The following is an 18337-nucleotide window of genomic DNA, read 5'->3' as shown; positions in this document are numbered from 1 at the left end:
TTCTCTGTGAACTCTAGTAAATATTATTTTCACCCAGCAAGTTATTAGTGCATGAAATAGCTTGCCAGGATTCATAGTGGAAGCCGAGATCTTTGTGTTGTATAAGACCAGGCAAGACAGTGCAAGATGCACATTAGACAATAGGCAAAAAGACGACCCTGGAGAGGCTGAACAACCTGCTCTCACAATTGCATGTGCTGTGCCCTTGTGTGATTCCAGAGGCAGATTGTCCTTGAGGCAGTTTTTCTTGAAATGACCTGAAGAAAGTCAAGGTGTTCAGCAGAAGGGATAAGACTTCATTATAAGGGAGCCTGGTTGCCAAGTTACAGTAATTTCATTGATGAACACTGCCACCTAGCGGTTGTTCTTCACACAGCATGCATCAGTGATTTCAGGTAACAAACCTGGTGCCACTAGAACAGTAATTGCTTTCGTGCCACAACAGGTTTAATGTCTTATATTGAAATTACACGTTGGGCTCACATGCCAACGTGTTGCTTGAGTAAAACCCAGCTGTATAGATGTACTGTCAAAAACCCATGGTGTATGATTGATTGTGGTGGGATTGATTATTTACTATGTGAATATTTAATCAGAAACAGCTGCTGAGTGAGTCAATCAGTAAAGTGTAAGAAGGTCTCTGTAAATGGGGAGGTGAGCAGGTTTCATTTTTAGTTGTCAGTATGAGAAATATAACATGTTCATGCAGAGAGCGGAAAGAAGTTTTTTGAAAGCACACTTAAAAAAAGAGAGAACATCAAAGCTTGAACAAATGAAAATTAAATTACCTTTATGAATATTTCACCTTATAACACAGACGTATGAAAATGGATGCATATAATTTGGATAATTGCTAAGCATTTACATGACAATTAGAGAAAATTTGCTACCTACATAATTAATTTGAAACCATAAATTGGGATCTTTTGTGTTTCAGCCAGTTCCCCATATGATGCTGAAATGTGTTTCTAACTATTGCAAAATTTTAGTTGTCAAACTGGCTACCTGACAGTGGCTGAGAAGACACTATTAAGATGGATAAAACTCAGCATGCAGCCGATAGGATCTCATTTGATTCTGCAAAGATCTCAGATATAACCCGCAAATCAGTTCTGGTTCACGCATCACAGATTGTGACATCACCAAGTGCCAGTTCCCGTCACACATTCAGAGAACAAGAATTTGATTGTGATGAAGGACAGGTTCTGCACAGCGTCTGTGCAGAACTGATGCTCGTGAATATGTCAGAAAGGTAACAGGCAGCGATAGGTACCAATATAAAGTCACAAGTCAGTCTGCGCGCACTTACAGTTTAATTATGTCACAGGCAGTATGATACTGGTTTCCTAATTCGAATTATATATGTGGAGGTTTACTTCAGGGTACATGTTAGCATTGTGTCCTGAATGGTATAGTTCTTATGTCGTGTGTATTGTGTTACACTTGCACAAGCTGTTTCAGATATGCAGCTGTGATCCAAGCACTATGTTTGGCGCTAATGCTTGTTCATACATGGTTAGTGGTGTCCTTTTTGTGTCAGGCTTCATGCCACTTTATTAGATGCAATCTGTAAGTTGCTCTGGATAAGAGCATCTGCTCTCAACAATGATGTGATGGTATGCATTCCTCAGGAGTTCTGAACTACATCATGTATTCCATGAAGAATGATGCCTATATACCAAAGCCATCATAGCTAATGTAGTGTCCTTCATAGCTTTCAGTTGTTTGAAATATACTGAATGTACATTTGAACCAATGGCAGAGGAACAGATAACATTAACTTCAGGTAGTGCCTAGCTAACCCCTAACAGCTATTTGATAGTAATTAAATATGTGGTATAATTGGTATAATCTTCACACTACATATTGAATTATGGTTGAATAGCTGGTCACTACCAAGCATTCCCTTGAAAGCTAGACTTGGAACATATCCATGTGTAAATTACTGAAAAAGACACTGGGTTTTGCAGCTGCCCCAGTAAGCTAATTCACAGTGTCTAGGGTACCACCAGTGGCTATGGTAACTTAGCCAGGTTGTGATTTGTTGAATAAAGTAAACAATTATCTGATTGCCTGTAATTTTTATAGGAGTGGACTGAGTCATTTCAAGTACAATGCTCTCACCATACCTAGCTAGCAGCCCAGTGTTTCTCCTGATGCTATAGCAGCTTCAGCCTACTGCAGCAAATGAAATTACTTTGAATTAAATCTGTGTCCTTCTCATCATATTACCAAGCAAGGGCACTTTAATATTAAGGAGCGTGTCTTCTACGGCTAAATGAATAAGATATGATGTAGAAGCAGCCAATGACATCCAAACACATGTAAGTCTGTTTGGTGCAACTTAAACTTCAAGCATTTTTAACTGTAAAAACTAAGTAGAAAACTTTTACTTTAATTTAGTTTCATTCATTTTATAAAGTATCAGATACGTAACAAATATATATTCAGCACTGTCATAAAACACGTTTTTCATGCTCTCATACGCTTTTATTTGTAACATTAACGTATTGCAGTAATTTTCCTTCAGAGTGTGGTAGAAATCACACAGGTGATGCATGTAGATAGGATTTACATTGTTGTGCACAGCAGTTGAACATTGCATGGGGCTGATGTGGTTGCCAATGACCTTGACTGTACGCCACGTCTTTCTCTGTAGTACGAGGTATTCCAGTGGAACATGAGGGAAGAGCCCTGCCGCTATTTGACTGCAAGGGGCTGTATCGGCCTGAGCTCCTGCAGTGTGAAGCTCTATGCAGACCCACACAGTGTCTCTGCAGATCTGAGTGTGAGTTATTGCAGCAAGGCCTGCTTCTCTTTCATTCCTGAGTCTTGGCTCCCCCATGGGAGGGGGTGGAGGAAGAGGTGGCTTGGGGGGGGCGGGGCAGGGTGGTTACTCAATATGCAAAACAGATACCACACTGCATTTGTCATACAAATGTGTAAGAACGCTGTGTAAATGCCAACATACTGCTACAGTCCAATTCTGTTTAATGCTATGCCTGTTCACAAAGTGACAAAGATATCCACCCAGACACATAAGACAAAAGAATTTATCTTTTTTTTTACTGCAACAGGATTTTGCCATGTTGTAGTATTAAAGACTGAGATTATTATTAAGAGAGGACTACTTTATATACGTTTGAGTACTTTAAATTTTTGGAAATTATGTCTCTCACTTTGCGTCGTAGACAGATTCTCTGAGCTTTTTCCATGAAACTCCATAATCAGCCAACAATATTCATACCGGCCTTGAAAACGGGATTTTAATTAGATGAGAAAACACCAGCGGGAACAGATACAACAAACTGAATCCTTTACTTTGCCAAATAAAAGACACATCTACATTCTGCAACCTCCCTTCTACATCCTTGCAAGGTATTAAAAATGGCACTCAGTACTTGAGTGGCAAATGCAACACACTGTCCAATCTTGCCATCAGTAACTGACCAACACTCAAGACCAAAGTGGTTTGCCTGGCCCGATTAAAAATGACTAAGGAGGGCAGATATATACAGGTAGCCTAGGCAGCTTAAGCTACAGAAATTTCAAAGCGTAACGTTGTGTTGGACGGCACCACCACACTGAGTCTGTGGCACTGTAAATTGTTGGCATGGCCCCCAAGAGAAGCATCAAGCCTCAGTGCCTAAATGTCATGCTGAAAAACATGTTAAGCGTCACATGCTGTCATGGCAACGCCCCCAAGGACCGGTCTGAACAGAGGCCAGTGGCAGAAGGGTCTCAGTTAGGGGACTGCGCATGCCAGAAACCTTGCAAAACAGAAGTGAACTTGCCTTGTTTGTGTACGTGATGTATTCATGACAAATGCCGCCTCCAATGTTTTCAGTGACTGTGAAACGTCACTGAAATCGTTAGGAAACACAAATCAAAGGGTCATGGCACTTTTACATGACCTGTGAGATTACAGTGCTTCCCGGACAAACACTGCTTACCGTATGTAGCATCATTTCAGACAAAATGAGGTGCCCACCACCCCGTAGGTCAGTGCAGTGGGCTTCTAAGGATTCACACATTCTGTCAATGTTCTACAACTCTACTATTATACCGTGGCAATACAATAAACGTGGACAGATTGTGCTCATTCATTTTCTTAAAATGGAGCAACAGACAAAATAATAGGCTATGGCCAACATACCTCCATTGGAGAGCCTGCCTGGTGTGGACAGTTGGTCATGACATTAGTACCTAAAAAGTAGGATTACTGTAATGAACAAACGTGTAAGGTACTGCCCCAATCACTTATCAGCGTATAAATAGCACAGATTAGTGCATTTTGAAAATTAGGAGGGTTATTTTAACGGCAGCTAACAAGATGAAACAGTATTGTAGCTAGGCTATTCATTAACGAAATGGAGCACAGTAATAGCCAACGATGTATTATCAGTATAACAAACAAAAATAACATTTACATTTAAATTTTCGCACTTTAGCAGACGTTCTTATGCAGACCTATTCACTAAGGACGAGTAAGCTACAAAATAAGAATAAAAAATAACCCAAATACATCATGGCTCGATGTTGAAAGACCTGAGAGGCGGCAGTTCGTCTCGTTCTCAAAAAACATCCCTGCTATAACCTGCTGCATGCGAGTTTGAGAGATTGACGGACTTCTGCGCAGCGGCGCGCAGTTCTGATCCTCGCGAACGCGCCGCTGCTTCCGCACCCCCCACCTTTGGCTGCTTGTGCGCATGCGCAGGTTGTACCAGAGCGCTGAGCGAAACTGAGGAAAAGAACGCCGTGGACCCTGCGGTTCGCTGTTTATTCAACGCGTTTACTTCAATGCATACCTGCCAAATTCAGCGGCAAGTTTTTTGTTTTTAGACACGCCACACAAGTACTTACTACCTAAAACCATGACGGAGCCACAGTCAGCGCTGTTACTCAGGAGACAGCTGGCAGGTAAATAAAAAGAAAATACCAGTCGCTTCTTAGCGCAATACAAAATATAGCTGGCTAACTATAGCTAGCTAAATGGTATTAGCTTTTAGCTAGCTGTTGAAGTGCTAGTGAGCTAGTTGTCTGTACCCACTGTCTTCAGGGTGATTTATGGTCGTTATTAGCTCGCTCGCTAGTTAGAAGAGTAGCTGGCTAGCTAATGTTACGTGTGGAGCGCCTACTTTCTTGCATGGCAGCTAGCTGGCTAGCTGTTAGAATGTGTTGTGGTTAGTTATTTCTTTAGCTAGCCGGCTAACGTCCCGGCCGGGGAGTGAAAAGTTAGCTGTCTGGCTATCGAACTAGCTTGCCAGAAAATTCGGGAAATTCAAGTGTCGCTAACGCGCTAGCTATTTCCGACGTGGTATTTTTGTCTGTGCCTTTTGGTGGCCTGTTTTATTTCGCCAGCTGGCAAATCTGACACTTTAGTTTATTTGCATTGACAGGCCAGCTAGCACGATAGCTTTCGCGCTAGCTGTCCATTTATTGTTGACTCTAATTAAGACAGTAGCCAGATAATGCCTGCTACTTCACTAACTAAACATGTATTTAGCTAGCCACTGTAATCACTGGCTTGCTAATTTGGTAGCAACCTAGCTTGCAAATAACAGCTACCAGCTAGCTAGCTGTCTACGGCGCTTTTGTTTTTTGTCACTTTAGTTAGCCCGACTTGACATAGATGGGGAACGGAATGGGGGCAAGGGCGCAAACGTGGTCCCCGCACTGCAGCCAGCTATATGTTTTTTCCCCCCAAGAAATGAGACGTGGGTTGCCGAGTGTGACATTTTTACAGCGAGGAGTGCTCGTTTGCGGTCCGATTCACTTCTTTTGTCCCCCCGTTTTCTTTATGGCACTCGGCGAGTGACAGCCTTGCCAATCCGCGTCCGCCTGGCCTCACGGCGCATGCGAGCGCCTGCGAGAACCCCATGTGCTACGTGCCTCGAGCGAATCGATTTCCTACCAACATTTAGTAAACAAGCGATGTTGCGAAGCCTGTCCCCAGATATCTCCCAGAAAAGAAATACTTTATATGTTTACCGTGAAAATCTGATGCCATGTTTGATAAACTAGCCACACGCAGGGGGCAATGGCAGCCCATAATCACGGTATTCCTTACTTCATTTTACATGCAGTAGAGCCTAAGATGATAGCAGTGGGAAAAGATGCGAGAGTAGAAAGCTAACATTTTGCTAGTCGACAATCAGCTGTGCGGAACATACTTTCATCATACAATTTTAACAAAATTACATACATTTACATTGTTGCAAAAGCATAGCCTGTTTGTTGATTTTAGTGTTCTGGGTGATGGATGGGGGGACCGTGCTTCTAAGCACATGGGCAAAATTACTGTGGTGTCTGAGATCTTCACAGTGCAACAATGATAATAATGAAAAAAGTAAATCGAGTTTTTCGGTGTGATGCACTTTTACAAATATGTAATCTGAAAAAATATATGAAGAGTGCAATAGTTTCTCACAGTTGTTTTGCAGGGAACACATTGTTTTTTTAATGCTGAATCCTTGAATATACTTTAATTTCCTGGTCAATGTGACATGTTGATGTTTGACCCCCTTTCGCAGGTTATAGCTGCAGTATTAATTAGGGACAGAAATATTGCTACATTGATCAAAGTAAAACTCTGACAGATTCACCACTGTTATTACACAGGTCTTACTTGTTTTGTACAAAATGACAATGAAAACAAAATGTTACAAGGACACTCTTCTGAGTGTCCAACATGTGTTACTCACTAACTACTGTTCTGTTTAACATTTATTTACATCCATTAAAATGGATAAATTCAACCTCACATCAGTGCATATTTGCGTCCCTGTGTGTATACACACATGTATTTGCAATGTCATAATTTCACACAACGGCAAAAGGTGCTGGAGCAGTCTCCAAACATGGTAATTTGAACTCCATGTAATATTTCTAGCTTTATGTGGAAAAGTGAGGCATACTCTGCAGCATAAATTAGTCACACATATGACACATTCTAAGATTCATGTGTATTATGCTTGGAATTTACAAGCTAGCAGAGTGCATTCTTGCATTTCACACCCACAGTCTCTGGTGAGGTAACAGGCCAAGAGGGGTAAATTGTTCATATGGGACATTTAAGGAGAGCATGTAGGAGTCTTAAAAGTTGTGATGAAAAGCAATAAAAATGTATTATGTGTTAGAGGAGCATTTAAGGATAAACCTTACCAAGACCATAAATGTAAAAAAAAAATAAATAAATAAATAAATAAAATCAATGGCTAACCATAGGTTCAAACAAGGGGGAGCTGATGTGAGCCTACGATCCATCATAGCACACAAATGACAACTTGATAATTAAGTTTTGCCATGTCATACAAATCTTAAGTTTTGCGTCATAAGCAGTATTTACATTCACTGTAAAATAAACAGTGTGCTTGACTAGACACTAAGTCAGCACTACACAGGCACCGTTGTGCGATACGCAGCTTCCCTTTTGCTATAGTCCCATCTCTGCCTTAGCAGTGCATTGATGTAACACTCTGTAATAACATCACTTATTCTTTATGTACAAGCTGAGAATGTCCCGTGAAGGTGACTGCATACTAAGACCACATTGCACGGCCTCCACCCGGAGCTCTAAGTTCTTTTGTAGGGCTCCCTTTCAGTTAGCAGGGTGGAGGATATCGTTAACATGGCCAGGATAATCAGCAGGCCGAGTCCCAAATGTCTTAGTGACCTGTAGTTTGATATATATATATCAGTAGAAAAGGGGCATCATACTATTCGTGACAACACAAATACAGTGAATATGGTGTCCTTCCTTCAGGTAACAGGTGTAGAATGCAGATGTTCCAAAACCAAGCAAGAATCAGATTCATTGTCCCCACAGATATTACAGTTAATAACTGCATCTGTGCTAGTAAAATGTTAAGTAGCTGTTGTTCCAACAACAATTAATAAACTATTTTTAATTGTTTTTAATCCTCTGTTTAATGCATGGCATCATAACTGGCTTGCCTACCAGTATAATTTATTTTTTGTGTTCATGTGAATATGCAGCATATCGTGTATGTCCTCCTGGTACAAACAAGTTCAGTGAATATTTGTGTTTGTATTGATATACCACTGCTTGTAAGTCTCTAGTCACATACAGGCTGCTTGTTATGGTGCAAAAACATATTTGCATAAGGATATCGATAAAGTAAGACATGCTGAGCTGGAGCCCGAGGTTGGATCCATCCAAATGCAGTGTTAAATTACAAGTATGTAAAATATGATTTAATTATTCATTTTATTAGTGTTATTTTTTTTTTTTACCTTAGTTTCTCAGGATAGTCTGGCATGCCCGCTTCAGACAGAGACAAGGAAAGCCAGTATTTGCAGTGATTGAAATACGATGCAGCTCGTCAGGTTATCCCCGCGTGCTGCTACCCTTCCTCTGGGCTGGGGGGTCCTTGTCAGGTCATAGCCAGTGGACTGTATTTCACAGGGTACACACAGAAGGTCCTCCCAGCCTGATATCATTACACTTTGTCGTGTTGTGCAGTTTTAAATGGGCCTTGGAGTAACAGTTTACGCACCGCTGCGTAGTATGGTCTTGCTGCTGCGCGGAGATTGCCTGAACATGATTTGGGGCTGTTCCTGTTGCGTAAAACCAGCTGTTTGTTCCCGGTACCCCTGCTCATGTGCGTGCTCATGTGCAAGCCGGGCCAAGTTCTGAACAGCTGCAAGCCCTCCAAAACCTGTCTGGCGTGTACTCAGAAATCCCTCCTGACTCATGCTTTCTGAGAAGCCGGGATTCCTGCCGTCTGACTCTGGGTCTCGCCTGTTATTTCAGTGTAGACGCCCCGACATGTACTTTTGGGGTGCAGGCCATCTCTCAGGTAAAAATCAGTAGATACCCCCACCGTTTCTACATGCTCAGCTAACCCCCCCCCCCCCTTCAGCCCCCCAGTACTGCTACTTGCAAAGTCATCGGATTGCACCTGACCTCTGCTCTTACGGGTAAGCAACGCTTACCCGTTCAGATTACAGGTCGCCCGTGTCAATGTGCTATTAATAACCGCCCAGTGCTACTGTCATGGTAAACATGCCTCATCAACCCAAAGAATAATGGCACTGGTGTTTTAAAATATGTAGTGTGGGTTATGATTAGAGGTAGAGAAGTTTATAAAACAGAACAAGTTTTATGTAGTTATGGTGTGTATTTACCAGGAATACGCTACACAGTGAATGCGGTTTATTTAACCTTTAAGCTATTTTAATGTGTGTTAACATGTGCTCGCAGTGTAAGGTTTACACCATAGTGTGTTGTAATAGGAGATTTGCACTGTTGCCGTGATGGTTTGCAACTTTCTGAAGTGTAAGAGAACAAATTTCTCATCTGCAAAAAGAGTGTGATATTTTCGCAGCTAAAACTTGCAATGCTTACTTTAAATTACTTTCTAAATATTCGTAATAAATATTAATTTTGTAAAATGTCATAGTCAGATGTGAGGAATTGTACAAAAGAATGGAAGATAAAGTTAATTTCTTGCATGACTGTTAAATGATGCCTAAAAATATGTGCACTTTAGGAACATAATCTAGAGAAATAGTTGTTCACATCCTTTTTAAGTGGTAACAATGTTAAAATGCCTGCTGTAAATCTCTTTGAACATGAAGCGTAGAATTAATGGGAGTTTTATGTTTAAATGGGTCTGGACTATTACCACAATTACCATTGTAATTGACCCACCCTTGATTGTGGAGATGTTGTGTTGCTCGTTAAAATGCTGATGTTGAGTGTCAAGATGGAATATGCGTTCTGACATGGATATAGTGTGGGTAGCGGTGGTTTTGGGATGGATCCACTTTGCTTTGTTTTTAAATCCATCTGATTGCATGAATAGGCCCACTGCAATTCTGGAGTGCTGTGTTATGTGGGACAAAACATGCAGCCTTCCATGCGCAGTCTTTTTTTTTTTGTTGGTTTGTTTTTTTGCTGTTCTGAGTGGGTGTTTAGGGTACAGTGTGCTGTCTTGTGAAGGCTGTTTTCTTTGGCTTACCTTGAAGCTGTAAGTAACCGTGTTCGTAACAATGCGGTGCATCTCCTCTATGTGTTCCTTTCTCTTTCAGAACTGAATAAAAACCCTGTGGAGGGCTTCTCAGCAGGTTTAATAGATGACAATGACCTTTACCGATGGGAAGTTCTAATTATTGGTCCTCCAGATACGCTTTAGTAAGTATAGTATTTTTTTTTTCTTGAGAGAAACGGCCATTGATTATTTGATGTCTGAGTTATTCTATAGCACGGATTTTAAGAAGCAGGTAGAAGGGTAATGTATACAGGGTTTGAAGCATTTCCCCCCATTTTTCACAAACATTTTTAGTTCTGTATAAATATATTATGAGGAAAAAATATGCTTGTACAGCTTAAAACTTTCATGAATGCCAGAATGTTCTGAAAATGAGCAAGTGAAGTATCATCTGTCAGTTATTTTAGGAGATAATGACATTTTAATATGATATCCGTGTAATAGGGGATTGTTAAAATTAATCTTAAATTCTGAGGGTTTCCTGTGTTTAGCATCTGTGTTTGTCTTTGTTCACAGTGAGGGGGGTGTGTTTAAGGCCCATCTCACCTTCCCAAAAGATTACCCGCTCAGACCCCCCAAAATGAAATTTATTACTGAAATCTGGCATCCGAACGGTAAGTTCCTTCCTCTCGGCCTGCCCGCATTTTCCCGCTGCGCTAAACCGCCAGTCTAACGAGCGGTTATGTCTGTGTGTTTTTCTGTTTTTGTCTCTCATTTGCAGTTGACAAGAGCGGTGATGTATGTATTTCTATTTTGCACGAGCCCGGGGAGGATAAGTATGGTTATGAGAAGCCAGAGGAACGCTGGCTCCCCATTCACACGGTGGAAACAATCATGATTAGTGTCATTTCCATGTTGGCAGATCCCAACGGAGACTCCCCTGCAAATGTAGACGCAGCAGTAAGTGTGCTTCACTGTGCTTGAGTGTGTCTGTTTGCTATTAAATCTTTATTTAAAAGAGAAGAAAATTTATATATTGTTCACATAGGGGGCACAGCAGTAGACAGCAATATCATATATTGCATTAATTCTCTGTATTTTTTTGTTTCTATTTTGCATGTTTAATTTGAGGGTGTGAAGTTTGTTTAGCAGGAGTGTAGACACATTTTGAAAAACGTTTGAAGCTAGCCTTCAGTAACCTATGTAGCAGATGTTCACCGCGTTATTGTGAGGCCTTTTCTTTAGAGCTTTCTATGGAAAATTTAAATTGGCATGGCATTGAGAGAGAACCAGTATATGTCTGGGAGCAGAATATAAGCGTGTCTTTCCTTTGTCTAACAGAAAGAATGGAGGGAAGACAGAAATGGAGAGTTCAAAAGGAAAGTTGCTCGTTGTGTAAGAAAGAGCCAAGAGACTGCCTTTGAGTGACATTCATCCAGCAGCGTGTAGCTTCACTTTTCAGGGTGAGTGAAGTTCCCTTTTTACCTCTGTAGCACGGTACACACACACACACACACACACACACACACACACACACACACACACACACAGTATAAGTACTGTTTGAACTCATTCTAAAACTCCACACCATCACATTTCATTTACAGTGTGCTAACCTTTAAACAAAAAAACGAGACCATTTAGAATTGTGCAGGTACTGAGTGTGAAGGCCGCTGTCTGTGATCCAGGCCTTCACAGTGAATGCAGCAGTGAATGCAGGTAAACTGCACGCCACCATTGCACACTGGCTGGTAAAGGTGCCGTGCCGTCTACAAGGGCTATCTGTCAGAATGCAACTGTCCGGCTCTGTGACTGCGTGCACCCTACACAGTAGCGAGAGAGTTTATTTCTTCTAGAAAATGTCCTGTTCCACAGTGACCTTTGTTTGTTGTAGCTAGGAAGGATTCACGCTGTGAGAATATTCACATTCTGACCAGTTCGTCATAGCTAGCATGGGTTCATTCTGGGAAAGTCCACACCCCGACCGCAGTTTGTCATAGCTAGCACGGATTTGTTCCGAGAAAATCAGCACAGTAATTACAGTCCGCTGTAGCTAGAGCGGATTCTGTTTGAGAATGTCAGTGAGTTTACTTCTTCACACCGAGACGATGTCGTTATGTTTATGCCACTTGGAGGATGTGGAGGAGTGTGCTTCTTTAAGCGGCGCGGAGATGTAAGCCGGCTACTGCTACGCAGAAACGTTCAGTGAGCGTGTGCATGTGCGATGAGTTTGCCGAGGCTCTCCGCTGACAGCCTGAAGACGCAGTAGCTCAGTGGGAAGAAGGTGTGAATACTGCTGTCAACACACCCTTAAGCCTAATGCGCGTGGTACGAGTTTGGAAAATTACAAGTGTTTCAAACCTGTTCCACACAGTTAGACCAAAAAAAAAAATCCTGCAAGACGGCACAAGATACTAGTCAGCTCCATTATCGTTTATCTGATGCTCTCTCTATCTCCTCCCTTTTTCCATAATACTGACTGTCCATCTGTCCATTCCAAAATCAGTCAGGCTTTAAAACACTTAAAAGCAAATGAGTTTCATATCTATATCCATATAGACAGATATAGATATGCACACGCTGGCACACACACATTTTAATGAAGAGCAGTTAAAGTTGTTATAAAGAAGCAAGTGTCCTTTACTGTGTATCTGCTGAACGGACTAGGGTCCTTTCGCTTCATGAATATTAATGAAATAAAAAAATAAAACTGGATCTCGTCTTGATTTAGCTGACGAGCATATGAATAGCGATCGGGGTCATTGATTAGTGATGTGCCGGTGGGCGGCTAGCAGGGAAATGTACGAAAGGCAGAGGGTTTGTGCCTCTCATCCGGGTCAGCGTGTCGCCTTTGCTGCCATCTGTCTGAAGTTTGGTCAAGCACTCTCCACAGGGCACACGGATGCCACTGTGCCAAATCTCAGGTCGTTTCCACCAAAAAAGGAAAAAAAAAACTGCAAAGAAAATGGCCACCATCTCCTTCCCCCTGCCTCTTGTCCTCTGCATGCCGTAGAGATGCTTTCTTCCCCCTGCTTGCTAGGACGAACGGAAAACCTCCTCTTGTTGTTGTCCACAGGTCTCCAACTGAGAAACAGCACGGCACTATTTTCCTGCACTCTACACAGCCATTGCCAGACTGGTCCTTAGTGAGCACCGGCGGGCATGGGATGGCAGAAGCAGGCTGTGGTGGAGCGCAGTGCCAGTCACGGATGCTGACCACAACGACGACAACAACAACAATAACAACACGGAAAAAAAAAAGCCTAGCAAGTGCCAACTTTAAAAACGTCAAGCGATGATTCTGAAGTCTAAATGAACTGCTTCAGCTTTCAGGAAGAATTGTAAAGAGCTGTATATACTACACAAACGTTAGGCCGGATAATATATGAACTGTTCTTATCCATCCGTAAAACCCAGTACCAAATAAGGAGCGCTTTCTGTATTTGGAGTATGAATCCTGTAAATTCCTGCCCAGACCCAAGCTCACCCCCCAAGCCCCCTCCCTCCTTCTTTTCCTTGTGTGCTGTGACAGCAAGCTTTGGGGAAGGGTGGTGGCTCAAACTGGGTTCGGCTTTACATCAGCATCCTGCAGTTAGCAAAACTTACTGGCTCTCTAAAATAATTAGCACCAAGGTCAAGGGTCAAACACTCCTCACTTTCTCGAACTGAAAACAGTGTTTAGGAGGGTACAAAAAAACTAATGCTTGTCATGTTGGGTCCCTTCTCGCTTTCATCCCCTCAGGAAGAAAAATGACCATAAATCGTAGTTATTTGAAGATTTTTTTTTTGGTTGTTCTTTTAAATTAAGGTGATCATACTTTGATGGCTTTGGTTTTCCAGCATAACATGGTTGATTAGACCTTGTGTGACGGGGGTTGAGTTGCTTCAAATGGATGTTTTCAGCTGAAGTGTTGCATGTGAAAGAGCTTTTTTTGTGGTTGACTTAATAGTTTTACTCTTTTTCTAAAGTGCCTCCTAGTAAATTGCTTGGTAAGTACATACTGCATTACACAAAAGTTCAGGGCAAAAAAAAATTCTGAATAAATTGCTAGGCACCCATTAAGTGCCCCTCCCCGTTTTTTTACCCTTTATACCTGGATAATTATAAACAGTGCATAATAATTAATAACAATTTGGTGTAGCAATAACTTTTTTCTTTAGTGGATGGTGCACCCTTTGCAGTTTGTTTTCAGTGTCAAGGAGAGATCTGGGACACTTGGAACTCATCTCTCCTGATGTTCACTTATCGAAGCAAATTGTTTTTAACAGCTTGTTTTGTGGTGTTATAGGTAGGGTTTATTAAGCATGCTTACTCGTAGGTTTTCGTGCTTCTTGGTTTATGTTTTTGTTTTTGTTTTCGGTGTGCGTGTCGGTGAGAGTGCTTGTGAGTGTGCGTGTTGTGTCTCCACGTGTGAAAGTGTGTGCATTTTAAGAAATTTCCCTCCTTTATTTTTTATTTTATTTTGGCTTGGATGGACTACTGCAGTTTTCTTGCCTAATGTACAAAGACAAAATACTGATGTATATTTTTCATGTAATGGAGATTGTCACCTTCTGTAGTGAGTTCTTCCAAAATATAATTTGTTTTCCAATAATTATTTTTGTACTGTGTCTCTGACTCAGCTCCGAGGTCCGGTGACACTACATTGACGTAGCTGATTGAGGGTAATTAAGTTGAGAAGCTGTTTATTGTCTCACCTCTTCGCTTGTTTTTCCACTGTTTCATGTGTCCTCAGTTCAGGTGAAAGCAATTAAGAAACAGGACAGAGGTACTTCACTCACAGTCAGGAAGGTTTGCCCAAAGAATATGAAGGGCATTTTCTATAATCTGAACAAGTTTCTGAAAGTTAAGGCACTGGTATTGCATGCTGGCGAATGTGGTTTTGGTCATTTTCTCCATAGGACGCGGTTCTGAATCTGTCACCTTCAGTTGGTTGCTCTGCTGCACTTTGTATATTGACCGGGTAGTCAGCTCTTTGCACTTCACATGTAGAGGGATCTGTTGTTGAAGAGTGCTGACACTGTGCTGAGTTGCTGTCTGGTTAGCCTTCAGTGGGTGTGGTCTCAAACAGAACATCCATATTGAGCAGAGGAATGCAGACACTACCAGAACCTCTGGTTACCAGTCAAAACCTCCCAGCTGCAGGACGGAAGGAACGCAACAGTTGAATATCTGATCATAGTAGAATATCTGTGATTACACTGCGCATCACCTGTTACATCACAATGGGTGCAAAGAAGGTGAAGTCTGTGGCTTTGCTGTTTGGGCTTTGACAGATTCTCAGCATCACATTTGGAGCAGAATGCAGGAGCTAGCTTTGTCTCCAAGTGGATACTGTGTACTCCATATGCTGTTTTACTGCATAGCAAGTGTTTGGTGGTGAATTCCAACCGTGTACATACCTATACCAAACTAGGACCAAAAAAAAAAACACCACAAATGACAGTCCTGTCTGAGATTGCATTATGAATGCTATTTCATCGTATCGTATCTATTTTTGATGGCAGTCCTGGGAAGGCAGTATTTATAGGAATTCAAAGTAGTCATGTGAGATGTGTTTTGATGCACCCATCTGCTGCTTGCATTATGTGAAATCGTAATCGTACGAGGTTGCTTTTAAGTCTCAGAAACAGCGGGCTCAAACGATGCGTGTTATTCACACTCCTCGGCTAGAAGGCGAGGGCAAACGGAGATCTTGCGTTCTTGCCTACGCCCATCTTCCCCAGCCCGTGAGTCATCGGCCTTTTATTGCTCTTGCTGTTTGGTGCAGTATCTTGGAGGGTGCTGCAACATCAAGCTGCTCTCTGCAAGACGGAGGCAGCCCGGGCGGCGGTGTAGCATAGTGGTCACGAGTCCTGCTCCTTAACCAGAAGGTTGCCGGTTCGATTTCCTGGTGGGGCACTGTTGTTTGATTCCCCTTGGGCAAGGTACTTAACCCACAATTGCCTCAGTAAAATATCCAGCTGTATAAATGGATAGCATTGTAACTGATGTGAGTCGCTCTGGCTAAGAGCATCTGCTAAATGCCAATAATGTAATGTAATAATGAGAAACCCCAGGGATTGGAGTGGTGTTCCGCTGCTGTCCATATCAGGGAAGGTATTCATTCTGTCCAGATCCTTCTAGAGAGAATTAAAAAAAGAAGCGGGAAGACCACTGCTTCAGGAGTCAGCTGGGGCCTCCGCGGGCAGAGATCTTGTAAGGATAGGATAACAGCTCTTCGGAAAAAAATGGTGTCTTTTCAGCGCAGCTCCTCTCAGAACATCTCATGCCTTTAACACTACCACGGCTTTTTTAAAATTAATCACGTGCCCTTGCAGAAACATCTCTCGGTCGTGTGTTAGAAGAGATCATCACTTTGATTTGTTCTGTGTATGACTGCTCAACTTGCTAAGTTGTCCACAGTGGCTTCTTGACTGAATGTTGATATTCAGAGTGTGTGAAGGATGCCTGATGTATGAGTTTGGTTTTGTTGCTGACTGTAGATTGACTAATAAAAAACAACAATGCAGATCACCATCAAGCAATCCAGGGGACCCTGTTCAAACAGCCAGAGGATACCGATTTTGCAGACAATGCTGCGCTTGTCCCAGCATCAGGACCACTTACTTAAAAGGGTTATTCCCCTGGCAAGAGCTGGCAAGAGTGCACTTACAGTTAGCAAAGACTGTGCAGAGCAACCAGCCCAACAGCTGTAGTGTCCCACTGAGAAGTGGAGGAATGGTGGAGGTAGAGGAATGAAGTTGAATGAACCTCGGCAGGATTGTTAGCATGAATGACCTTACAGGCCACCATACAAAAGGCAGGATTTGGAAAGTGGCAGAGGCATTCAAGACATTGACGCCCCTGTGGGAATGAAAAAATATAACAATATAAAATATGACAGTGCAAAGTTTGTCATGCTTTTGGCATGCGCAACCTGGCTTGCAAGAAAATCCTCCGCACAAAGGCACACAGTCAGAGAGCGAAGATTGTCCCCGTCATCTGATCAGAACTGTCAAGATCAGCTGGACCTGCAAAATAGCAGAAGTGGAGCTAGCTGGTGCACACTGCAAAGCCTCCATCCAAGGGAGTTTACCATGTGGATCCCACAGGAAAGAACAAAAAGACCCCATAGCATCCAGAGAAGATCATTCAGATGCTCTGGCATTTCTGGACACAGGCAGAAGTTTGACAGAGCGAAGTGGAACCTTTGGGGTGCCTGTGGTCCACTAAGTAAAGGGTTTAAGAAGGGGAGCGCGTAGCTGAGTCATTTCCTTTTAAGCTGATGCACGGTGTCATGAAGCAACACAAGGTCCTGGACACACAGCATTCACTTCTACTGCAAACAAAGGCTGCAAGTAAAAGCTGTAACTGGCTTCAGCAAGCCAACTTTCATAAGCAATATAAACACAGCTGATGTATTATAAACATCTGCTACTGATCCATAGTAATCCCTGAGCTTGAAGTGTATTGTGAAACATTTTGTACAGAGGTGTAACCTGCTCTGGATTAGAAGTCAGTGAGATTTAGTTCTTTCAGTACAACAGATTAAGAAGGTAGTTTTTTTTTTTTGGTAATTTGCACATATTAGCTGAGCAACGAAACCTTAATAGATTTCTCTTTTTTCCTCTCGCGCCAATGATTTGTACATGATAAGGATCATGTTCTGACTGGTTTTTCCATAGCTAATAATAGTTTTATTGGATGTATTGGCTTTGAAGCTTTGAAAGCAGTATTGGTTCACTGCTAAAAATGTAGGGTTTATGAAGTGTTTTGATCATATTGTAAACCCTATATTTTTAGATAAAAATGCAGGGTTTATAAAATTTTGTGTGGTTTACAAAGTGTGCGGATCAGTTTAAGGGTCGTCCCAGACAGGATTTGAATGACGTCCCATATAATGTCATTTCTTGGAGTTACTGCCTTTACTTGCATAATTTCTAACATTTGTTACACCATGATTCTATAGGAAGACAGTAAGGTTTGGGAGAATTGGTTTGGCCCATTGATATATGTTAGGCATTAGCTTACATTTGAAAGGCAGGCATCACTTCAGTTCTGCTGGTCCTAATACAGTGACATAAGGCAATAACCCCCCAGGACCTGAACCCACCCAGGGTCGCCCTGGCAACTCCACTGACCTGCATGTGCCACCCTGAAGTGCAGGACAGTGCAGCTACACTTACAGTAACATGTAGGTTGCGTGGAACATTGTCACTATATAGGAGAATCAGTATTTTATATAGATTTGCTTTGAATTACTGAATTAAATCCATAATTCATGTAATTTAACAATTAGAATTTTAAAAATGAGTAAAGGTATATTTGTTCAAGTATATGGCATCTAGGATCATATTTGAAAAATAGATGTTAGGTGTATCATATTGTGAATACTGTT

General features: G+C 41.9%; 1 protein-coding gene across 1 annotated transcript; it reads left to right on the top strand.

Moving 5' to 3' along the window:
- Window positions 1-4712: 4712 nt before the first annotated feature.
- On the top strand, window positions 4713-14502 carry LOC118783101 (ubiquitin-conjugating enzyme E2 G1). Its single transcript, XM_036536800.1, has 6 exons — window positions 4713-4920; window positions 10057-10159; window positions 10533-10630; window positions 10738-10916; window positions 11298-11419; window positions 13033-14502. The coding sequence occupies exons 1-5, from the start codon at window positions 4875-4877 to the stop codon at window positions 11382-11384; spliced, it is 513 nt and encodes a 170-aa protein (XP_036392693.1). The 5' UTR covers window positions 4713-4874; the 3' UTR covers window positions 11385-11419; window positions 13033-14502.
- The last annotated feature ends 3835 nt before the right edge of the window (window positions 14503-18337 follow it).

This window comes from Megalops cyprinoides, chromosome 9, assembly GCF_013368585.1.
Source record: "Megalops cyprinoides isolate fMegCyp1 chromosome 9, fMegCyp1.pri, whole genome shotgun sequence".
NCBI classification, from domain to species: domain Eukaryota; kingdom Metazoa; phylum Chordata; class Actinopteri; order Elopiformes; family Megalopidae; genus Megalops; species Megalops cyprinoides.
This window is presented reverse-complemented; position numbering and strand designations above follow the sequence as displayed.